The sequence below is a fragment of the Trichomonas vaginalis genome, chromosome V (assembly GCF_026262505.1).
Source record: "Trichomonas vaginalis G3 chromosome V, whole genome shotgun sequence".
In the NCBI taxonomy this organism is placed as follows: Eukaryota; Parabasalia; order Trichomonadida; family Trichomonadidae; genus Trichomonas; species Trichomonas vaginalis.
Window position 1 is genome coordinate 28227059 of NC_067207.1, and position 24829 is coordinate 28251887.

Sequence of the window (24829 nt, forward strand, 5' to 3'; positions counted from 1 at the left end):
ATCAAATTTAATTTTTTGAATGAAAGTTTATAAAAAAATCACTTTTTCCAAAATATAATCTAACTTTTAAAACAATAAATAAATAAAAAATACAAGAAATATTATAATTGTTATAGACCGAAAATAGATTTTTTCGGTTTTCTTTTCAAATAATTGAAAGAATGATACTATTATAGGTTTATTATATTAAATAGCATATAATCATGCTATAGCCGAAAATTATAAGTTTTGAGAAGATTGAATATAACACAAATAAATTTGAAAGTAAGTTAAATTGCTTGTTGTTTTTAATAGCTATTTAATGAGAAATCCAATATTGCAAAATTCAAATTGAATGATTGAAAGAACAGAAAAAGTCATTCTTTTCAATTTCGAATATGTTTCATTGTATTTATAATTATATGGCAAATACGATATTTAAACTTGATTTTTGAAGGAAAATTCACAAAATTGAATAAATTCAAATAATTTTTATTCAAAAATAAACTAGTTATTTGAGTTTAATACTAATTATCTATTCAAACTACAAAGTTTGTAATTTAAAATATTTTGTGAGATCAGATTGAATTAATTCAAGGTTCTTTTCAATTAATATTAATGACCATATTACGCATTTTCGAACATTCTAAACCAAATATATAAAAATGGGAGACGAATGTTAAATTTGCTAGACATGGGGGAGTTGTCTGCAAAGTTTTAGCTCTTATCTCTAACAAAAAATTAATTTTTAAAAAAATGACCGAATACGTTTCACAGCGAGAAAAAAATAAAAGGCAAGATAGAATTTTCTAGACATAAAGAAGTTGTCTGCAAAGTTTTAGCTCTTACCTCTAACAAAAAATTAATTTTTAAAAAAATGACCGAATACGTTTCACAGCGAGAAAAAAATAAAAGGCAAGATAGAATTTTCTAGACATAAAGAAGTTGTCTACCAAGTGTCAGCTGTTACTTCTTCTCAATACTGATATAAAATAAAAATCTTTATTATTTATTTAACCTTTATTGTTTCATTAAACTTCATTTATTTTATATTATAGTTTTATTCTTTTAGCTACTTGTAAAATAATCTAATTTTATATCATCATTTTACCGGATTATTCTTCAGTACATCGATTGTGTATCTTATGGCAGTCCCAACGGGAACCGCGGTAATTTACCGAGGTTTCTGCACACCGGTTCCTTTTTTTAGGAATTTTTTAGATTAAAAAATATGCTTTGTAAATCATTTTTTGTAAATCGGCAAAAATTTGGAAATATTCTGACGACAATAAATCTGGGAATAGTATTTTAAATACGAGAACAACCTATTTAAAAGTGTTTCGCTCGATTTTGTATAATTTCAAATTTTCGCATATAGCTTTCCGTGAATTACCGTGATTTTACCGCCACATCAATAGTTTACGACACCTTTTCCGTAAATTGAGTAGTTTACTGCACTTTTTCCGTAAAATTGAGTTACGGGAATCCGTAAGATTACCGTACCTCACTTCTAGTTGAAAATAGCATTAGTATATAATAAATAGATATATTATTCATATTTTTGATTTTGAATTACGGAAAAAGTGAGTTCAGAACTTCCAATTATTATTTGATTAATTATGTTAAAAATACTATAAGGAATTAAAATACATAATGTTGAAATTTGAATTACGGAAAAAGTGAGGGTGAAAGTGAAGTGAAAAAGTAAGATATTTTTTGTTGAAATAATCATAGTTGTACAATTTTGAAACTATATGTAAAGCTATAAATTGAATAAATTCAAAAACAAAAATTGTTTATTCTTATTAATAAATTTATATTAATCAATATTTGAACAACCCGTAATTAAAATTGAATTCCTCTTAAAATTTAATCCATACGTTAATTTTTAATTTGCTCGGCGAATGCCGAGCTTCCCTACTTCTCTTGTCATTCCTTCAAAAACTCTAATCTCATCGCACTTACAAACATCATGATTTGATGTATTGTCGAGAAATCTTAGACTTGTTTGTCATTTGATGATAGCATTTGAAAGTCATCTCGAAAATCGATTAACAAGACAATTTCCCAAACATCTACATACAAGTAGATGATGGTAAACCCATTAGAGTTGTTTTGCTATGATTCCTCCAATCTTATGATGAGAAAAATCATATCAAAACAGCTCTAATCGAACATTCTACACAGCTTAGCATCCAGCTAGTTCCAAGTAATGCGATTACAACATCAACGGCCAAAGCCTTTCAGAGTCCTTTAATCATTTCTTCTCATCTCAATGTGAAGTGGCCCCAAACGAACTACAAGCTGACGTTACAACGCATTACAACCCGGTTAATACGAGCATATACATTAGAGCTGCTTTGTTATGATCTCCCTCATCAATTGATGAGAGATCTCATTATGAAGCAGCTCCAATCGAACTAAAAACCTACATACAAATGAGTGAAAACAAATCATTAGAGTTGTTTTGCTTTGATTTCTCTCATCAGAAGATGAGAGATACCAGAACAAAACAACTCTAATCAAACTTTCTACACAACTCAGCACAGTATCAATGCAAAGTAATGCGTCTGTATCGTTAACAAGCAAAGTTGTTTCGGGTCCTTCCATTTTGGAAGAATTCGGAACAACTTTGCGAATTGATAGTGTAAACCCATATACATGAAAGCGTGCATGCATAAAGACAGGTATTGTCAGCAATGACTACCTGCCCAGCTATGAGTGATCAGAGAATTACCATCTCAGGCTTTTTGAGAACGTTTCAGCCAGGACCCTCGTATGTTGACTGTGAGAAAGGCATCCTTTATCTGAAATAGATGCTTTTCCAACAATCAAATTCGAAGATCTTCGACGTTGTTGTAAAAAGAGAAGGAGAAGGAAAGAAGAGGAAGGAGAGGAAGAAGGAAAGGAAAAGAAGAAGAAGAAAAACGAAAAAAAAGAAGGAAGGACATATTAAATATAATGCGCACTTAATAGTGCCGAGGCGGCGGAGCCGCCGAGGCGCGATTTTTTTGACCCTATATTACCGCACGGCAATGTTTTTCTCGATTTTGTACAGCCCTAGTGTATCTAAAATAATATCATTATCCTTATTCTGTTTTTTCCAAAATTCTTTTAAATATCTTTTTTGGTTAGATTACTTTATACTTTTTACTTTTATTTTTTAATTTCAAAAAAAATCTGGTGATTGTTCTATTCTGTTACAATGTGCATTTGTTGTAAACAGAAATTCATCAAAAGTGACACATCAGAAAAGCTAAAATATTGAATTTTTGGAACTTTTGATAGAGCACGTTTTTAAATATTAATTAAAGTAAATGTATATTTTGTAAAGATTCTTTTTAATAAAAAAGTAAAATTTTGAAGAAGAACACAAAATCTTCTGAAAAATAATATCACATAAACTCATATTATTTTCTAATATATAACTATTTTATATAAAAATCAAATTCAATGATCTTAAAAGCGAAGGATAAACCTCAAAATTTACGAATATAATGAGTGGGAATATAATGCTTATCTATCATAAAACCATATGAAATATCAATTTTTGCTTTACGCCTAATTTTTGACGACAATTAGCAAAAAATGTTAAATGTTAACACTCAGTCCATTTGAATATGAAAAATAAAATTGACTTTGATTAAATGTTTTTATTTATCATGCAATTCTTCTTGCGACCAAAGATTTGAATAAAACTTCAAAAAATAAGATAGCTTAAAAAATAATATACGGTAGTGTTTACTAATAGATGAATAGTATATAAATTCTATTAAAATGGATTTGATCCAAAAAAATATAAAACCAAAAATAATTGTTATAATTTAAATGAAGAAGTAATTTAAAACGATTTTATTTATGATCAAATTTTATATATTTTTTTGGATCAAATCCATTTTAATAGAATTTATATACTATTCATCTATTAGTAAACACTACCGTATATTATTTTTTAAGCTATCTTATTTTTTGAACTTTTATTCAAATCTTTGGTCGCAAGAAGAATTGCATGATAAATAAAAACATTTAATCAAAGTCAATTTTATTTTTCATATTCAAATGGACTGAGTGTTAACATTTAACATTTTTTGCTAATTGTCGTCAAAAATTAGGCGTAAAGCAAAAATTGATATTTCATATGGTTTTATGATAGATAAGCATTATATTCCCACTCATTATATTCGTAAATTTTGAGGTTTATCCTTCGCTTTTAAGATCATTGAATTTGATTTTTATATAAAATAGTTATATATTAGAAAATAATATGAGTTTATGTGATATTATTTTTCAGAAGATTTCATTCTATATGCCTATGAAAAGTACTCTCAAAACTAACTTTTCCTAATTATAATTAAATCTAGAATATTGTATTATGCTTAGTATTATTTCATTTTTCTCATTCAATTTAGAATTTACAAATGTCAAAAAATTGAGAGCTGTCACTTTTGATGAATTTCTGTTTATTACACTTTATCCATATTTGATTAATATTAGTTAGTGTTTAGCTATTATTGCTGAATAATTGAATTCTTCTCAATAATTTGTGCGGAATTTCTAAGGGTTATATTGAAAGGGAAATCAGAGAGAATTTATAAAAGATATCCATGCTTTAATTTGAAATGATCACCTTTTTACAAAGATTTATTATCGATATCTAATTTTTTTAAAGAATTCATTTCCTAGATAATAGGAAAGTAGTCATTACATATAATATTATTAATACAACATTATTTATTAATAATGACCATTAGATTTTTAAATTCAATGGTTAACGATTTATATGATGAGCTTATGCAGTTAAGCAAAGATTATAACGATAATTTTAATTCGTTGTACAGACTACATACTTACAATGAAGATGAAATCAACAATATTTTCCAAGTTATCAAAAGAGAATTGATACAATCTAAAATGTTCTTACCATCTCAGCTCTTAAAAATACTTTCAACGGCTTCAAAATACAATTGCAGATATTTTAAGTCATACTGGTCCCTATTTAAGAAATTATATGAAGAGTATCACCCAAGAGTCCCCAAACACACATCAATTCCTTTTCTTTACTTTCTTTATAAAGAATTCGGCATATTAATTGACTACGATATTGTTAAGCTTGAATCCCAAAATTTTTCTTTAGATGTTCATGAAAAAGATTCTATTCACAGTGCAATCATGACCGATGACAAAGAGTTATTTATATCTCTTACAGAAAAAGAAGGTTTTAATGAAAGGCAAAACCTGAAAAGTGAATTTTATCCAGAATCAAAATACGGATATTCTTTACTTGAATTATGTTGTTATCATGGCGCAGTCAATTGTTTTAAGTTTCTTAGAACAAAGTTTAAACCATTGATTAATTCAAATTGCCTGAAACTTTCATTTTTAGGGGGAAATCCGGACATAATTAATGAGTGTTTGAAAGAGACAAAACCATACGATAGCTGCATGGAATATGCAATTATTTCACATAATATCGACTTTGTTACTTATCTTATGAACGAACACAATTTGAAAATCGAAATGGAATATTGCCATAAATATAATAATCTACAAGCGTTTTTAGTTTATTTAGATACATCAAAGAATTACAAGAAGTGTTTTCCTTTTTCAGTTCGTTTCAATTTTCCATCTCTTTGCGAATATTTGATATCTCATGGTGTAGATATAAATACACGTGATAAAAATTATTATTCAGCCTTTTTTCATGCAGCACAATATGGGAACAGATTAATTGCAGAATTTCTTATTTCACACAATATAAATATGGATAATTGCAAATCTAATTTTCAAATTGCTGTACAATCTGATAATAAAGATATTGCTGAGCTTCTTATATCGCGTGGTATTGATGTTAATACAAAATTTGATTATAAAAAAACAGCTCTTCATTATGCAGCACTTTCAGACTGTGCTGAGACAGTAAAAATGCTTATTTCACATGGAATAAATATAAATGATGTTAATGAACTTGGAGAAACAGCTCTTCATTATGCTATATATTATGATAACATAGAAACCGTCAAGATTTTACTTGAAAGCGGTGCAAATATCAATACCAAGAAAAACACTGGAGCTACAACTCTCCACAATGCAGTTGATCTAAATATTGAAATTGCCAAATTACTAATCGCTCATGGCGCTGATGTCAATACTTTCGATAATAATTCAAAAACACTTCTTCATAAAGCAGCGCAAAAAATCGGTATGATATGGGTGAACTTTTTATATCAAATGGAGCTGATGTTACAGTAATAGACGAACAAGAAAAAACTCCTCTACACTATTTAGCAGAATATTTACTTTGAAATAAATATAAATATGATCCACCAATATTTGGCTATGTAAAAATAGCTGAAATATTAATTTCAAATGGAACTGATGTGAATGCTAAGGATATTAATGGAGCAACCGCTCTTCATTTAGCAGTTCAATCATCTAATTTTGATTTAATACATTTTCTTATATCGAGTGGTGCTGAAATCAATGCCTTAGATAAATTTGGAAAAAACGCACTTCATTATGTTTCATCAGATGAAGTAGAAATTTTAATTGAGGAGCTTATTTCAACTGGAATAGATATTAATGCAAAGGATCATGAACAAAAATCTCCTCTTCATAATGCTTTGATAAAGGGATATGAATTAATAGGGGAAATTCTTATTGAACGTGGCGCAGATGTCAATGCAAAAGACAATAAAGGAAGAACAGCCTTACATTATGCAACAATGAATAACCTTTCTGTTATTATTACAGATCTTTTGTCACACGACGCTGATATCAATGCAAAAGATTATAAAGAGAGAACTGCTCTTCATTTGGCTTCAAAACACTCAAATCACGGAATTAGAGAGCTTCTGATTTCTAATGGAATAGATGCTGATGCCAAAGATATTTACGGAAAAACTGCTCTTCAATTATAGAAAAGGAAAGCAAAGAAAATCATTTCCATGGACTAATGGAATTTGATAGTAGTATGGTATGACGGGTTGTGTGACTTTTTTTGTAAACGTAAGAATTCATACAATATCGAGCGATTTTGTATCATTTTTTTTAACATATGAAGTAAAAAATGTATGATTCTTACGGTTTTTATTCTTACGTTTTTGAATAAATCAAGTCATGAATTCGTAAGAAAGCGCGACATTATTAAATAAATTAGTAATAAATATTATATACTAAACGCATTCAATAATTAATTATTTTTGAAGAACTGAAGGTGTCACTATGTCACCATGTCACTCGGTTATTTAACTTCTCTGAAAAAGTGTGACAACATGACATTTTGACAACAGGTATAAATATAATGGAGTCATAATCAAAGACCTCATAAACGAGAAAAAATAAATTGAAACTAATGATTGTTTGAATTTATGAAATCAATTATTTGATTCATTCTTTCTTCAATCTCTTCTATTCTTTTTGTTAAATCATCTATTTTCATTAATGAGGTGATTCTTGATTGAGGAATAGATTTCAAACTAACTACCCCCTTTATTTTTGAAATTTTGAATCCATCAACTTTAAACATTTTATTCAATTTACACGTTGTCAATTCTTCAAATAATTTTTTATTATTAGCATAATAGTCATTAAATTCTTCAACAGATGAAAAAATTTTTATTTCAGTAATTGGTTTAACAACGTTTATTTTTTGTTGAACATTTTCACTTTCATTTATTTCTTCCTCCTCTGTTTCATTTATTTTTAAAATCGGTTTCATTTATCATTAAATAAAAATTAGAATATAAGTGATGAAATATTTTTTAATTAATATTAAATCAGAAATGGCGGCAGGATTCTTTAAAAAATTATGGGATGGAATTAAGAAAGCTGCAGGTTGGGTTTATAAAAAGGTTATTAAACCTGTTGCAAACTTTTTGGCACCAGTAGCGAAAACGGCAGGAACTATCATAGGTGGAGTATTAGGTACTAAAGCAGGTAATCCGGCGATGGGAGCACAAGCAGGTAACGCAATTGGTGGAATTGCTGAAGGAATACTTAATAAAATAGGGGGTAAATAGTGGAAAAATAAATATTATTTTTATCTTAGTATCGGTTGAAGTCTTTGATAAACTTTTTCTCCTTTATTTAATATTTCTCTTATTGGGGCGGCTTTTGGTGTTATTGATTCAGCAACGTCACTAATTGCTTCTTTATTCTTAAATATCCAATTTGCTCCTTTCTTCATTGTTTCCCAAACTTTATGCGCTCCTCTTTTTACTTTATCCCATAATTTTTTAAAGAATCCTGCAGCCATAGTTGATTATTTCATTAAAATTAAAAATTCATTTTCATCTTTTAATTTTGATTTTTTATTTAATAATAAATGACGACTAACTATTTGGTGCCAAACACTAAACCGATTAATGGAAATGTGTTTCATTCATTCGAAAAGATAAATGAAATATTCGCAAAGAATGACGGTAGAAGATATTATAGAGAACTTGAAAGTTCATGCTATGACTCTGATGCTCCATATTTTGATGATAAACAAACTCATTTAAGAATTACAAATCCGGCTCATGATGTGAATCAATTAGGTGACACATATATTAAACGCAAAGTTAAAGCAACTCTAGTTTCAAATAAAGCTTTCACATGTGATGCCGCTTTTAAATGCATGCGTTTATTCGTTGGTTACAAATCATCAAATCAAAGCTTTAAACAATTAGAAGTAGAAACCGAAAGAGGTGATGCTGGTTATCTTCAGATGGATTGTGCCCGTGAATCTTTCGCATTTGCAACATATAAACCAAAATCAGAAAGGAAAGTTAAAAAGTTTGTTCATTCGTTATATAATAATGTTCAAAAATATGAATAACTCAGTATGTGGTAAATATATTGACCCTTCAGAAGTTTTCAAGAAAGCAAATGAAGAAGTTGATGTCACTTTTGATATGATTATTCCGGTAAATGATTTGTTAGCATTTCAGGCGTTCGATGATTATCCTAAATCATTTGGTGAAATCATTCTTAAATATTATGTTTTCAGGGATACTTTAGTATTTTGTCAGGTTGACCCGTTAAGAGTTGCTGATTTACAAAATTACGTTTATGAAAAGATAACTGATGAAAATTATGAAAAGATTATGAATCATGTTTATAAATATGATCGCAAATTCCAACAAATCGGACTTCCTGCCAAATTAATTACAAGCTTAGCCGTTACATCTGCTGACGCAAAAGTTGATAACGTTATTATTTCATGCACAAAGATGGAAGTTTTAGAGGATAAATGCATTACACCAGGATACGGTTTAATTGAAGAATCAGTTAAAGCAATACCACGTTTATTCAGTAAGGAAGATCCATTCATGATTCCAGCTCAACATATTGACGTTCGTTCACTAAATGGAGGTTGCATCACTCCTGAAGGTATCAGCTCAGATTTCTCATACGCTCTTCATAATGTTACAGATGTTGTGTTAACATTTCCGAAGAATGCAATGCAAAGAACAGTTTTAGAAAATCCAATGCTTCGAGGTCTTCAGGTCACTATAGATTCCAGAAACTTCCCCGATCAAGCGATGACCACAGTGGGTGACATATTCTTTACACGTATGCTTCAAGCTTCTGATTTAGATGGAGTGAATGAATGCACAGAAGAATATGAGGACTCATTAACTAGACCACTGAATGATGATAATGGCACGCCATTAGCTAGAACATGGAAAGACCAAACTTCATTCTTATGCACTATTCCAGTTCAACGTGATGGAGTGGGTATATTCTTTGATGGATTAGAAACTTTCAACTCACAAGTTACAGTACAAGTGAAAGCTTATCCAATCATTCAGGGTGTAAATGACACTTACTGTTCAAAGGTGACAAATCCTCCTCAGGTTTGGTTTACTAGGACTACATATTGGACATGGACACCGGATGAAGGTTTGAAATATCATTCAACAGGTACACCACCACAGTATAGAAGTTCATATGATGAAATATTGATGAATAGAAATGTTTAAAATTATAAATTTTTTTGATTAAATGGATTTAAATTCATCCACCCCTTATGAAGAATTAGCAGGAGTATATAATACATACGTAGATGATATGATTAATGAAGCATTGAGTGATAATAGAAATGCTCTATCTAAGGAAAAATTAATGAAAATTCCATATTCTGAATGTTACTTAAATTCAATCACTGCAGCAATTGGTAAACAGAATAAAGGTAAAACATTAACGATATTAAAACAAATTATCATTATTGCTAACACTTCCCCCCATTCACACGTGTTAATTTATATCAACCGTTCAGGTTCACCTTCAGATGATACATTTGAATCTTTAAAGCATTTAATCAAAATTCCAATTATTTATTTATCACAAGAAGAAGCAGAAGATTATTTAAAAAACTTTTTAATGTATAAAGAATTATATAATACAATCAAGAAGCAAGGATTAGAGGATAAAATTATTGATAAACAACGGGATGAATTATTTGAAACACTTTCTATTTCAAATTTTGATAAAGAATTTTTGCATTCACTCATTTTTCTAGATGATGCAGTGAAATCAAAACTAATAACAAATGAGAAATCATATTTTAATCAGTTATTAACTCAATGTCGACACATTCAGTGTTCATTTTTTATGGCTGTTCAATATTTCAAAGCATTAAGCACAAATATTAAATCAAATCTATCAACCCTTTTCATTTTCAGTGGGTTTAGTCGTCAACAGTTGAACGTTATGCTTTATCAAGTGAATTTACCAATGAGCATTAATGAACTTTACACACAATATCAGCAATTAGGTGAACATGGAAAAATAATAGTTGATTTAAATAAAGGAGGTGTTAAATTTGATTAACTTTTTATAATTAATTTTTATTTTTTATTTATAATTAAACATGACAGAAATAGCAAATCTTTTACAAGTTCCATTAAAACAAGGGACAAACAAAAAGGGTGCATATAATAGAACTATGAAAGTTCCCGATGGAATGAAAGAATTAGTTCATATTGTTGCCGGTCTTCAAAAAGATGTTAAACAAATGAGAAATGTTTTAACATTACCAGAAGCTCAAGCATATGCCAAACGTCATGGTCCAAATTTGGAAGCACACGAAGCAGACATTACGGGTCCAAATGGAAAACCTGAAGGTATAAATGAAGTTTTCGTTACTGATGGTCAAGGTAATATTAAAGTCATAAATGGTTATAAATTAACTGTATCTGATTATCCTAAACGTAAAGCATATAATGAACATTATCCTATGCAATTTGATGAAAATGGAAAAGCTGTTAAACAATACATTGGAGAAGGTAAAAATGGTCCAATTAATTCATACCGTCATAATCCATATTCTTATTTCAATGAAGAATTAAATGCTATTGAAGAGGGACCGGATGGATTACCACGATATTCTAACCAGTTTGATGGTCAATATGCAAATATTAGACCTGAAATTTCAGCTAAGAAATTCTTTAAAGTTGCTTTATTCGATCCGGTTTTCGCAAATGTTAAAGATGAACTTAAACAGCAATTTCAACCAATTATAGTAGCAAGAATTGCATCAGGTGCTTTATCTCAAGCATTCAAAGATTTAATTAAGAAACCATTATATCAGCAACGAGGTTTAACTTATGATTTAGTTAAGGAATCAGATAAAAGAAAATTTGAGAAATCAAATGATTATAAGAATGCAATGAATGAATATATTCGGTCTATTAATTTCGATGAAAATGCTAAAAATCAACTTCATGAACAAATACAGGGAATAATAGATTCAAAAGTTCCAGCAAAATAAAAGTTTAAATATATTTTTTTTATTCGAATATAAATGAGAAGACGTTTCTCTAGTCAAAAGAACACTAACGCAAAAGCAGAGATTACGGTTGGTTATAACGTAAATGATGATAAATCACGAATTATTCAAAATGTTAAAGTTAATGTTAGCCCCGAATTAACAAGGTCAGCAACTCAACCAAATTTATTAACTCGTGACTTACCGAAAAAGGAGGAGAATGAAGAAAACCATGAGAATGGAGACCCAATCATTTTATCTGAACCCGGTAAAGAACCTGTTGAAATTCCCACTTATCCAACATACCCCCCACCTCTTTCATCAAACATCGAGAACCCATATAAAATAGACATTAATTCTGAATTAATGTCTATTTACCGTGATATAATAATTAATAATTATGATTCAATAATAAATTTAATTGATCAATCTGGTTTAATTATTTTACCTTATGAATCATTAATTCACATTATCGCCATTCTTTGTGATGTTCAAGATTCAGACGTTAAGATTCAATTTTTCATAGATGATGAGGTTTCATGCTGCGGAACAGTTGCAAAAATAAATCCTATAAAGGATATTAGCACAATTAAGATATCAAAGAACGGAACAACAACTGAACTTCATTTAACATATAATGATATTTATAATAAAATAGTTGATGAATATAAAATATCACTTGAAAAATTCTTTGTTAAGGCTATTTAATATTCAAGCATTAACATTATCGAATAATAATCCTTTGAATCATAATCAATAATAATTGACCTTTCACCAGTTTCTATCGTTTGTTTTATTTCTTTTTGTTCCCCACTATCTGGATCGGTCATTGTAATTGTTTTTGTTATAGTATCAGCTTTATCTTTAACTTCAATCTTTTTTCCATCGGGATATTTAAACCAAAATTCCAAAAATTCGATATTGTCAATCTGTTCATATTTTAATCTATCAATTACATTTTTAATACCATCTGAAAATCTTATGAAATGGTCATTATATGGGTTTGATTGAACTAAATTTGAATGAAGTGAAATATAACCTGTTGATGAATATGACATTGACTCATATTTTCTGAAAACACTAAAATTTATAACATGAATGAATTTCTTATTCGTTGAATTTATGAATTCTTGAGGTAATCTTATTCTAGTTTTATTTATCACTGGAAAATAACGCTTTACCATATTTTTAATCGTAATAAAAAATGTCAATTATCAATATTATTTCGAATAATAACTGTGAATTAAATTTAACAGTTAGCGGAATTTATAATGTTACTCTCGTTTCTGTGAGTGGTAAATTTAATCCCATTCTTTTAGACCCTTCAGATTATATATCATTTATTAAAGATGACCTTGAAAAAACGTATGATATGTATATAAATAATGTGATAGTGAAATGGGATATTAACACGATTTTAAGTTATTTAAATGAATCATTTATCGTATGGTATGAAGAAAATTTTAAATCAAAACCTGATAAACTTTTTGAACTTAATGAAATAAATAACCTTATTAAATTCCCGCTGAAAATTAAATTTTGTACTCCTCATCATCGTTCATTGTTGGGGATATTAAATTTTGAAAAAGATGTTGGGGATGTTTTGTATTCTGACACTGGTTCCAATTTCATTTTAATCAAATGTGATAAAGTTAATACCCCAATGAGATTTTCACATCAAACATTAGACCCTAACTCTTACCCATCAATACAAAACATTTTATCCATCAACTTAAACACATTTTCTTTATCATATCCGTTTCAATTATCCGGGAATTCATTTATTCTTCATTCAAAAGATTTATCAAATATTAAATTTAGAATAACTGACCTATTTGATTGTGATTTAAAATTTATCAATGAAATATTATGGCAATTTCAAATAGAAAAAATAGCTGATGAGATAACGGATTAAATATTTATTTTTAAATCATAATAAATGATTAAACAACAGCAACCACAACAACTTAAGGCACAAAGCACTCAGGTCCTTCAGACCATTACATACGCCATATATGCATATAATTCGAAGACGGCAGAACAAACGCAAAGGTTGAAATATGGAGATTTGGAGATAGTATTGAAAAATGACCATTTCGAATTCGTTTGCAAAGGTGGTGCAGTGATATCAAATATAAAAGAAATTTTATTTCTGAATTCAAAAATTAAAGGAATAACGGATGATATAACATCAATTCCACCAGAAGAACAGAGATATTACGCATTAAATGCATTTCCTAAAGTTTTGAAGATTGGAAGATTTAATTTAAATGAGGAATTCATAGAGGGTTTCCTAAATGACATAATGAAGAAAGCAGATAAGGAATATGTGGATAGTGAGTTAGAGAAGAAAGTAGATAAGGAATATGTGGATGAAAAAGATAATGAAATTAAAGAAATGGTTGAATGGTATCATGAATGGACATCAAAGATTTTTAAAACTAAAGCTGATACAGGATGGGTTTCAGGATGTTTAGACCTTAAAGCGGATAAAACTTATGTTAATGATGAGTTAGAGAAGAAAGCAGATAAGGAATATGTGGATAGTGAGTTAGAGAAGAAAGTAGATAAGGAATATGTGGATGAAAAAGATAATGAAATTAAAGAAATGGTTGAATGGTATCATGAATGGACATCAAAGATTTTTAAAACTAAAGCTGATACAGGATGGGTTTCAGGATGTTTAGACCTTAAAGCGGATAAAACTTATGTGAATGAAAATTATGCAAAGAAGTCGGAAGTAAATGATGTGATTACAAGCATGAAAAATGAAATACTTCAAACATTATATCCTGTTGGTTCTATTTATACATCAATGAACTCAACAAATCCAGAAACAGTTCTGGGTTTTGGTGAATGGAAGCAGATTGTAGATAAATTCTTATACTGTGCTAGATATTCAAAGACGGCAGGAGGTTCGAAGAAAATTAAAGAAGCAAACCTTCCACCGCACACTCATACAGGAACTACAAACACAACAGGTAGTCATTCACATTCAATAACAAAAAGAGGTTATACAAATCTTGCAGCAGGTTCGGATAGATGGGGAATGAATAGATATGATATCACAACTGACCCAGTAGATTCAAGCACAGGTATTTTCTGTGGAACCGCAGGTAATCATTCACACACTTTCACAACAAATCCAACAGGCTTGGGTAAAGATTACATGCCACCATTTATGACTGTATTCGCATGGTACCGCGTTCATTGAATGTGCTTGAGCCCAGACTTTTGGGTCAAGGCTTACCGAATGAACTAAATATATTTTATGTCTGTAATTAATTAGGTAATGAAGTAATGAATGAACTGCAAAAATAAATGTTTACGTTAATGGTTTCAGGTTATTCAATAATTAATTATTTTTGAAGAACTGAAGGTGTCACTATGTCACCATGTGTCACTCGGTCATTTAACTTCTCTGAAAAAGTGTGACAACATGACATTTTGACAACAACACAGGAGGAAGGCATTTATGAATTATTTTTGAAGAACTGAAGGTGTCACTATGTCACCATGTGTCACTCGGTCATTTAACTTCTCTGAAAAAGTGTGACAACATGACATTTTGACAACAACACAGGAGGAAGGCATTTATGAATTATTTTTGAAGAACTGAAGGTGTCACTATGTCACCATGTGTCACTCGGTCATTTAACTTCTCTGAAAAAATGAGACAACATGACATTTTGACAACAACACAGGAGGAAGGCATTTATGAATTATTTTTGAAGAACTGAAGGTGTCACTATGTCACCATGTGTCACTCGGTCATTTAACTTCTCTGAAAAAGTGTGACAACATGACATTTTGACAACAACACAGGAGGAAGGCATTTATGAATTATTTTTGAAGAACTGAAGGTGTCACTATGTCACCATGTGTCACTCGGTCATTTAACTTCTCTGAAAAAATGAGACAACATGACATTTTGACAACAACACAGGAGGATTAATGCAAAAATAAATTCCAATCATACTTTATAAAGCTTCATTTACAGGTATTTCATCGTCAGTAAATGAATCCTCATTATCGTTTGGTTCAACCTGTTTATATAACCCTTTCATTTCTTCTTTCAAAACATAATACCATGTCTGTTTACCATCTATTCTTCTCTGTTTCTTATCACATTTATCCTTAATGTTCATTTGGAAATTCTTGTCTTTCATGTCTGATGGTTTGCAGAATAGAGCATTTTTACACGTCATACCTGCACACAATTCATCATAATGTGTATTTATCCATACATCTAAAGGATTTGATGATAATTCGATTAAATCTTGTTTGGCTTCAGTCATCGGTATGATTCGTACATTAAATGATGAAAGGTCATATTGCATAAAATACGTCAGTAAATTATCATAAAATTCCTTAGTGCATGAATCCATTAAATTCTTGAAGTAATCAAACTGACCCTTAAATTTACCATTAACTCTTAAAACTACATATCTTCTGTCTCCAACTTCAATTTTGACAGGGTAGACGTTATTAGTTACGAAAATGAAGTTTGCAACGTTTTGAGCGGTTCTTCTGGGTTGATTCTTTTCATTAATTCTAATCTCATTATCCGTTATAATTGATTTCAAAGCGTTGAAGTTTGCGAGTCTGTCTTCACCTACATTCTTGAGTTCATTAAGTACAAGAAACATTTTATTCTCAACAACTGAATTGAAATTACCCGTTAACTCACCTATTTCGGTAATGTTTTTACATGAATAACCAGCGAGAAGTTCAGAAATAATGTCTGTAAATCTGTTTTTACCTGTTCCCTGAAGTCCTTTCAAAATAATTGCTGTTTCATTCTTGATTCCAGGATGTTGAATCATTGATGCAATCCAGCCGAGAAGGTATTTATACACTTCATCGTTATTATCACAAATGGCTTCTTTAATGAAATCCATAAACATCTCAATTTTTGAGTAATCAAGCTTTTCAAGAATGTTGTATTTATAACCTTGAAACGTTGAGAAAACATCTGGGGAATCAGATTTAAAGCAAACACCCTTAACGGTTAATGAAGACAATTGATTTAGTAGTACGTCCCATGCTGTTATGGTCTTACCTTCTTCTTTAAATAATTTAATCATTTTGAGTGACTCTTTCATGTTTGACTGAAGAACAAATGATATTTGATTCATTTTGTCGTGGATGTTGTAATCTTTTTGACTGAAGTATTTGTTTCCACAATCTACAAAACGGATTACACGTGATAAATCCTCAATTACTTCAGAACTGTTTTTATACTGATGATTTTCAGCCCTGCGTCTAATATCTGTTATCAAAAACGAGTCATCAAGTTTTATATCAAATGTTATTTTTGGCTTACGTAATAAAGGCAAAACATATTCATCATAATATTCCTTTTGATATAGTTTTAGAATCTTTACCAAAACAAATGGAGAAGTCATTAAATGTGCATATCTACCACGTATGTGACAGGCAAGTGCAATCACTATCAATATTGCACTTTGCCTGAAAGTTCTTCGCATCTCTTGAGGTGTGAGGAAGTTTCTCGACAGAGGAAATTTCAAATCGAATGTTCGCCATCTGTCAGAATGTATTGTGACGAGGCAAAGTGGCTAATCACCTCTCAATATTGCACTTTGCCTTGTTCCAAATGTCTTCGCATCTCTTGAGGTGTGAGGAATTCTTTCGACAGAAGGAATACTTTCATATCGATGGTGCCCTCTGTCGAATGTAATGTGACAGGTCACAAGTGCAATCACCTATCAATATATGCAACTTTGCTGTCCAAAGTTCCTTCGCACCTCTTGAGGTGTGAGGAAGTTTCTCGACAGAGGAAAACTTTCATATCGAATGTTTGGCCTCTGTCGAGATGTATGTGACAGGCAAGTGCAATCACCTATCAATATTGCACTTTGCCTTTCAAAAGTTCTTCGCATCTCTTGAGGTGTGAGGAGTTTTCTCAGACAAGTAGAACTTCATATCGACATTGTTGCCTCTGTCGAGATGTATGTAAGGCAAAGTGCCATCAACCTATCAATTATTGCCTACCTTTGCCTGTCAAAAGTTCTTCGCATCTCTTGAGCGTGTGGGATTTTCTCGACAGAGGAAACTTTCATATCGATGTTGCCTCTGTCAGATGTAATGTGACAGGCCAAATGTGCAATCACCTATCAACTATTGCACTTTGCCGTCAAAAGTTTCTTGCAATCTTTGAGGTGTGAGGAAGTTTCCCTCGACGAGGGAAACTTTCATATCGAAATGTTGCTCTGTCGAGATGTATGTGAAAGGCCACAAGTGCAATCACTATCAATATTGCACTTGCTGTCAATAAGTTTCTTCGCATCTCTGAGGTGTGGAGGAAAGTTTTTCGAACCGGAGGAGAAACCTTTCCATATCGAATGTTGCTCTGTCGAGAGTGTATGTACAGGCAAAGTGAACTCACCTATCAATATTGCAACTTTGCTTCAAAGTGTCTTCCATCTCTTGAGGGTGAGGAAATTTCTCGACAGAGAAATTTCATATCGAATGTTCCTCTGCGATGATGTATGTGACAGGCAAAAGTGGCATCACCTATCAATATTGCACTGTTGCCTTCAACAGTTCTTCGCATCTCTTGAGGTGTGAGGAAGTTCTTCCTCGACAGAGAAACTTCATATCGGATGTTCTCTGTCGAGATGTATGTTGACAGGCATAAGTGCAATCACTATCATATTGCACCTTGGCCTGTCAAAAGTTCTTCGCATCTCTGAAGGTGTGAGGAAGTTTTCTCGACAGAGGTAAAACTTTCATATTCGAATGTTGCTCTCTGTCGAAATGTTATGTGGACAGGCAAGTGCAATCACTATCATATTGCACTTTGCTGTCAAACGCTTCTTCGCATCTCTTGGAGTGTTGAGGAGTTTCTCCGCAATAGAGGAAACTTTCATATCGAATGTGCCTCTGTGGATGAATATGTGACAGGCAAGTGCAATCACCTATCAATACTTGCACGTTTGCCCTGATCAAATAAGTTCTTCGCATCTCTTGAGGTGGAGGAAGTTTCTCGAAGAGGCATACTTTCATATCGAATGTTGCCATCTTCGAGATGTTATGTGACAGGCAAAGTTGCAATCTACCTATCAATTATTGCACTTTGCCTGTCAAAAGTTTCTTCGCACTTCTCTTGAGGTTGAGGAATTTCTCGAACAGAGGAAACTTTCATATCGAATGTTTGCCTTGCGTCGAGAATGTATGTTGAACAGCAAAGTGCAATCACCTACTCAATATTGCACTTTGCCTGTCAAAAGTCTTTCGCATCTCTTGAGGGTGCTGAGGAAGTTTCTCGACAGAGGAACTATTCTATCGAATGTTGCCTCTGTCGAGATGTATGTGACAGGCAAAAGTGCAATCACTATCAATATTGGCACTTGTGCCTGTCAAAAGTTCTCGCATCTTTGAGGTGTGAGGAAGTTTTCTCGACAGAGGAAACTTTCAATCGAATGTTCCCTCTGCGAGAAGTTATGTGAAGGCAAAGTGCAATCCACCTATCATATTGCACTTTGCCTGTCAAAAGTTTCTTCGCATCTCATTGAGGTGTGAGGAGATTTCTCGACAGAGGAAACTTTCCATATCGAGATGTGCCTCTGCCGATGATGTATGTGACAGGCAATGCAATCACCTAATCAATATTGCACTTTGCTGTCCCACAGAAGTTCTTCGCATCTCTTGAGGTGTGAAGAGTTTCCTGACAGAGAGAACTTTCTATGCGAATGTGCCTTCTGTCGAGATTATGTGACAGGCCAATGTGCAAATTCACCTATCAATATTGGCCACTTTGCCTGTCAAGAAGTTCTTCGCATTCTCTTGAGGGTGCGAAAGGTTGTTCTCGACAGAGGAACTTTCATATCGAATTTGCCTCATCGTAATCATCATGTGCATGGCAACTCGACATACCAGCTTCAATACTATTCAACTATCACTTTGCCTGTCAAAGTTTTCGCATCTCTTGAAGGTGTGAGAAGTCTCTCTGAAAGAGGGAACTTTATATCGAAATTGTTGCCCTCTGGCGAGTTGTCTGTGACAGGCAAAGTGTCAATCACCTATCAATATTGCCACTTTGCACTGTCAAAAGTCTTTCGCATTCTCTTGAGGTGTGGAGAAGTTTCATCGACAGAGAAACTTTCATATCGATGTTGCTCTGTCGAAGATGTATGTGAACAGGCAAAGTGCAATCACCTATCATATTGCACTTTGCCGTGTCAAGAAGTTCTTCGCATCTCTTGAGGTGTGAGGAAGTTCTCCTGACAGAGGAACTTTATATCGAATGTTGCATCTGTCGGATGTATGTGACCAGCAATAGTGCAATCACCTATCAATATTGCACTTTGCCTGCTCAAAGTTCTCGCATCTCTTGAGGTGTGAGGAAGTTTCTCGAAGAGGAAACTTTCCATATCGAATGTTGCCCTCTGTCGAAGTATGTGACAGCAAAGTGCAATCACACTATCAATCAAATATTGCCTCTTTGCCTGTAAAAGTGTCTCTCGCATTCTTGCGGTGTGGACGAAGTTTCCTCGACCAGCACGCGAAACTTCATGATCGAATGTTGCCCTCTGTCGAGATTGTAAATGTGACAGGCAAGTGCAATCACTATCAATATTGCACTTTTGGCCTGTCAAAAGTTCTTCGCATCTCTTGAGGTTGTGAGGAAGTTTCTCGACAGAGGAACTTCATATCGGAATGGGCCTCGTCTCGAGTGTATGTGACCAGGCAGTGCAATCACCTTACAATATTGCACTTGTGCCTGTTAAAGTTCTTCTCGCTACTCTTGAAGGTGTGAGGAAGTTTCTCGAGCGAGGAACTTTCATATCGCAATGTTCGCTTCTGTCGAGATGTAGTGACTAGGCCAAGTGCAAATCACTATCAATATGCACTTCCTGTTCTAAAGTTTCTTCCGATCTTGAGGTGTGAGGAGTTTCTCGACAGAGGAAACTTTCCATTGTGATCGAATGTTGTCTTCTTCATGATGTATGTGACAGGCAAAGTGCAATCACCCTATCAATATTGCCTTTGCCTTGGTCAAAGTCTTCGCATTCTCTTGAGTGTGAGGAAGTTTCTCGACAGAGGAAACTTTCTTTATCGAATGTTGCTGTCTAGTCGCAGATGTTGACAGGCAAAGTGCAATCACTCTATCAATTTGCAACTGTTGCTCTGTCAAAAGTTGCTTACCGCATTCTCTTGAGGTGTGAGGAATTTTCTCGCAGAGGAAACTTTCAATCGAATGTTGCGACTCTGTCGAGATGTATGTGACAGCAAAGTGCAATCACCTATCAAATTAGTGCACTTTGCCTGTCAAAAGTTCTTCGCATCTCTTGAGGTGTGAGGAAGTTTGCGACAGAGGAAACTTTCATACTCGAATGTTGCCTCTGTTCGAGATTATGACAGGCAAAGTGCGAATAGCCTAATCAAATCATTCGCAACTTTGCCTGTCAAAAGTTTCTTCGCATCTCTTGAGTGTGAGGAAGTTTCTCGACGAGGAAACTTTCATATCGAATGTTTCACGTCTTGTGAGTGTATTGACAGGCAAGTGCAATCACCTATCAATATTGCACTTTGCCTGTCAAAGTTCTTCGCAGTCTCTTTGAGGTGTGAGGAAGTTACGTCGACAGAGAACTTTCAATCGAATGTTGCCTGGTCTTCGAGATTGTATGTGACAGTGCAATTTGTGCAATCCACATATCAAATTGCACTTTGCCATGTACGAAGTTCTTCGCAGTCTCTTGAGGTGGAGGAAGTTTCTCGAAAGAGGAAACTTTTCATTATCGAATGTGCCTCTGTCGCAGAGTATGTTGACAGGCAAGTGCTAAATCACCTATCAATTTTGCACTTTTGCCTGTCAAAAGTTCTTCGCTCTCTTGAGGTGTGAGGAGTTTCTCGACAGAGGAAATCTTTCATATGAATGTTGCCTTCTGTCGAGTGTATGTGACAGGCAACAGTGCATCACTCCTCAAGAAGTATGCGAAGAACTTTTACAGCAAAGTGCAAATATTATAGCTGATTGCACTTTGCCTGTCACATACATCTCGACAGAGCAACATTCGATATGAAGTTTCCTCTGTCGAGAAACTTCCTCACCTCAAGAGATGCGAGAACTTTTGACAGGCAAAGTGCACATATTATAGTGATTGCACTTTGCTGTCACATACATTCGGACAGAAGGCAACATTCGATATGAAAGTTTCCTCTGTCGAGAAACTTCCTCACACCTCAAGAGATGCGAGAACTTTTGACAGGCAAAGTGCAATATTGATAGTGATTGCACTTTGCCTGTCACATACCATCTCGACAGAGGCAACATCGATATGAAAGTTTCCTCTGTCGAGAACTTCCTCACACCTCAAGAGATGCGAAAACTTTTGACAGGCAAAGTGCAATATTGTAGTGATTGCACTTTGCCTGTCACATACATCTCGACAGAGCACATTCGATATGAAAGTTTCCTCTGTCGAGAAACTTTCCTCACCACTCACGAAGATGTCGAATAGACTTTGACAGGCAAAGTGCAATATTGATAGGGTGATTGCACTTTGCCTGTCACATACATCTCGACAGAGGCTAACATCTCGATAGAAGTTCCTCTGTCGAGAAACTTCACTCACACCTCAGAGATGCGAAGATTTGACAGGCAAAGTGCAATACTTGAAGGTGATTGCACTTTGCCTGTCACATACATCTCGACAGAGCAAACATTCGTATGAAAGTTTCCTCTGTCAAACTTCCTCACACCTCAAGAGATGCAAGAACGTTTTGACAGCAAAGTGCAATTATTGATTAGCGTGATTGGCACTTTGCCTTTCACAACATCTCGACAGGCAACATTCGATATGAAAGTTTCCTCTGTCGAGAAACACTTCCTCACACCTCAAGAGATGCGAAGAACTTTTGACAGGCAAAGTGTACTATATGATAGGTGATTGCACTTTGCCTTCCGACTACATCTCACAGAGCAACATTCTCGATTAGAAAGTTTCTCCTCGTCGAGAAACTTCCTCACACCTCAAGAGGCGAGAGAACTTTTGACAGGCAAAGTGCAATATTGATAGGTGATTGCACTTGCCTGCTACAATACATCTCGACAGAGCAACATTCGATATGAAAGTTTCCTCTGTCGAGAACCTTCCTCCCCTCAAGAGATGCGAGAACTTTGACAGGCAAGTGCCAACTATTGATAGGTGATTGCACTTTGCCTGTTCACATTACATCCTCGACAGAGGCAACATTCGATACTGAAAGTTTTCTCTGTCGAGAAACTCCTCACACCTCAAGAGATGCGAAGAGACTTTTGACAGGCAAAGTGCAATAATTGATAGAGTGAATTGCACTTTCCTGTGCACATACATCTCGACAGAGGCAACAATTCGATATGAAAGTTTCCTCTGTCGAGAAACTTCTCACACCTCAAGAGATGCGAGAACTTTTGACAGGCAAAGTGCAACTATTGATAGGTGATTGCACTTTGCCTGTCAACATACATCTCGACAGAGGCAACATTCGATATGAAAGTTTCCTCTGTCGAAGAAACTTCCTCACACCTCAAGAGATGCGAAGACTTTGACAGGCAAAGTGCAATATTGACTAGGTGATTGCACTTTGCCTGGTCACATACATCTCACAGAGCAAACATTCGATTATGAAAAGTTCCTCTGTCGAGAACTTCCTCACACCTCAGAGATGCGAGAACTTTTGACAGGCAAAGTGCAATCATTGATAGGTGATGCACTTTTGCCTGTCACATACATCTCGACAGAGCACATTCGATATGAAAGTTTCCTCTGTCAGAAACTTCCTCACACCTCAAGAGATGCGAGAACTTTTGACAGGCAAGTGCACATATTGATGGTGATTCACTTGCCTGTCAACAATACATCTCGACAGAGGAACATTCATATGAAAGTTTCCTCTGTCGAGAACTTCCTCACACCTCAAGAGATGCGAAAACTTTTGACAGGCAAAGTGCAATATGATAAGGTGATTGCCTTTGCCTGTCCATACATCTCGACAGGGAACATTCGATATGAAAGTTTCCTCTGTCAAGAAACTCCTCACACCTAAGAGATGCGAAACTTTTGACAACAAGTGCAATCTTGATAGGTGATTGCACTTTGCCTGTCACATACACTCGACAGAGGCAACATTCGATATGAAAGTTTCCTCTTGTCGGGAAACTTCCTACACCTCAACGAGATGCGAAGAACTTTTGACAGGCAAAGTGCAATATTGATAGGTGATTGCACTTTGCCTGTCACATACATCTCGACAGAGGCAACATTCGATATGAAAGTTTCCTCTGTCGAGAAACTTCCTCACACCTCAAGAGATGCGAGAACTTTTGACAGGCAAAGTGCAATATTGATAGGTGATTGCACTTTGCCTGTCACATACATCTCGACAGAGGCACATTCGATATGAAAGTTTCCTCTGTCGAGAAACTTCCTCACACCTCAAGAGATGCGAAACTTTTGACAGCCAAAGTGCAATATTGATAGGTGATTGCACTTTTGCCTGTCACATACATTCTACGACAGAGGCACACTTCGGATATTGAAAGTTTCCTCTGTCGAGAAACTTCCTACCCTCAAGAGATGCGAAGAACTTTTGACAGGCAAAGTGCAATATTGATAGGTGATTGGCACCTTTGCCTGTACATACATCTCGACAGAGGCAACATTCGATATGAAAGTTTCCTCTGTAGAAACTTCCTCACACCAAGAGATGCGAAGAACTTTTGACAGGCAAAGTGCAATATTGATAGGTGATTGCACTTTGCCTGTCACATACATCTCGACAGAGGCAACATTCGATATGAAAGTTTCCTCTGTCGAGAAACTTCCTCACACCTCAAGAGATGCGAAGAACTTTGACAGGCAAAGTGCAATATTGATAGGTGATTGCACTTTGCCTGTCACATACATCTCGACAGAGCAACATTCGATATGAAGTTTCCTCTGTCGAGAAACTTCCTCACACCTCAAGAGATGCGAAGGAACTTTTGACAGGCAAAGTGCAATATTTGATAGGTGATTGCACTTTGCTGTACATACATCTCGACAGAGGCAACATTCGATATGAAAGTTTCCTCTGTCGAGAAAACTCCTC

At 33.7% G+C, this 24829-nt stretch overlaps 8 protein-coding genes and 2 pseudogenes across 10 annotated transcripts, besides 9 other annotated features; 9 read left to right on the forward strand and 1 right to left on the reverse strand.

The window, feature by feature from the left end:
* The first annotated feature begins 110 nt into the window (after positions 1-110).
* Positions 111-949: a mobile genetic element.
* Positions 950-1054: 105 nt separating this feature from the next.
* Positions 1055-1083: a mobile genetic element.
* A 40-nt stretch (positions 1084-1123) lies between these two features.
* Positions 1124-3042: a mobile genetic element.
* Positions 2249-2508: a mobile genetic element.
* Positions 2840-2993: a mobile genetic element.
* Positions 3043-3193: 151 nt separating the features above from the next.
* Positions 3194-3231: a mobile genetic element.
* Positions 3232-4408: 1177 nt separating this feature from the next.
* Positions 4409-4445: a mobile genetic element.
* A 307-nt stretch (positions 4446-4752) lies between these two features.
* TVAGG3_0417630 (Ankyrin repeat family) lies at positions 4753-7125 on the forward strand (the record flags this gene model as incomplete). The annotated part of the gene is made up of 1 exon (XM_001290684.1): positions 6702-6896. One exon carries the CDS (start codon positions 6702-6704, stop codon positions 6894-6896), a length of 195 nt encoding a protein of 64 aa, XP_001290685.1.
* Positions 7126-7760: 635 nt separating this feature from the next.
* Positions 7761-7997, forward strand: TVAGG3_0417640 (N-acetylmuramoyl-l-alanine amidase family; the record flags this gene model as incomplete). Its single annotated transcript, XM_051233307.1, has 1 exon — positions 7761-7997. One exon carries the CDS (start codon positions 7761-7763, stop codon positions 7995-7997), a length of 237 nt encoding a protein of 78 aa, XP_051103037.1.
* Positions 7998-9368: 1371 nt separating this feature from the next.
* Positions 9369-17161: a mobile genetic element.
* On the forward strand, positions 10835-11734 carry TVAGG3_0417660 (uncharacterized protein; the record flags this gene model as incomplete). The annotated part of the gene is made up of 1 exon (XM_051233308.1): positions 10835-11734. The coding sequence occupies one exon, from the start codon at positions 10835-10837 to the stop codon at positions 11732-11734; it is 900 nt and encodes a 299-aa protein (XP_051103038.1).
* On the forward strand, positions 11768-12439 carry TVAGG3_0417670 (uncharacterized protein; the record flags this gene model as incomplete). Its single annotated transcript, XM_051233309.1, has 1 exon — positions 11768-12439. One exon carries the CDS (start codon positions 11768-11770, stop codon positions 12437-12439), a length of 672 nt encoding a protein of 223 aa, XP_051103039.1.
* On the forward strand, positions 13671-13980 carry TVAGG3_0417680 (uncharacterized protein; the record flags this gene model as incomplete). Its single annotated transcript, XM_051233310.1, has 1 exon — positions 13671-13980. A coding segment is annotated over one exon (310 nt), but the record flags the coding sequence as incomplete, so codon positions are not given.
* On the forward strand, positions 14037-14945 carry TVAGG3_0417690 (phage tail repeat-like family; the record flags this gene model as incomplete). Its single annotated transcript, XM_051233311.1, has 1 exon — positions 14037-14945. The coding sequence occupies one exon, from the start codon at positions 14037-14039 to the stop codon at positions 14943-14945; it is 909 nt and encodes a 302-aa protein (XP_051103041.1).
* TVAGG3_0417700 (uncharacterized protein) lies at positions 15712-15939 on the reverse strand (the record flags this gene model as incomplete). Its single annotated transcript, XM_051233312.1, has 1 exon — positions 15712-15939. The coding sequence occupies one exon, from the start codon at positions 15937-15939 to the stop codon at positions 15712-15714; it is 228 nt and encodes a 75-aa protein (XP_051103042.1).
* A 4835-nt stretch (positions 17162-21996) lies between the features above and the next one.
* Positions 21997-22218, forward strand: TVAGG3_0417710 (uncharacterized protein; the record flags this gene model as incomplete). The annotated part of the gene is made up of 1 exon (XM_051233313.1): positions 21997-22218. One exon carries the CDS (start codon positions 21997-21999, stop codon positions 22216-22218), a length of 222 nt encoding a protein of 73 aa, XP_051103043.1.
* A 249-nt stretch (positions 22219-22467) lies between these two features.
* TVAGG3_0417720 lies at positions 22468-23785 on the forward strand (annotated as a pseudogene). The gene has a single exon. A coding segment is annotated over exon 1 (1318 nt).
* Positions 23786-23917: 132 nt separating this feature from the next.
* TVAGG3_0417740 lies at positions 23918-24670 on the forward strand (annotated as a pseudogene). The gene has a single exon. A coding segment is annotated over exon 1 (753 nt).
* Positions 23918-24829: part of a mobile genetic element that runs on past the window's edge.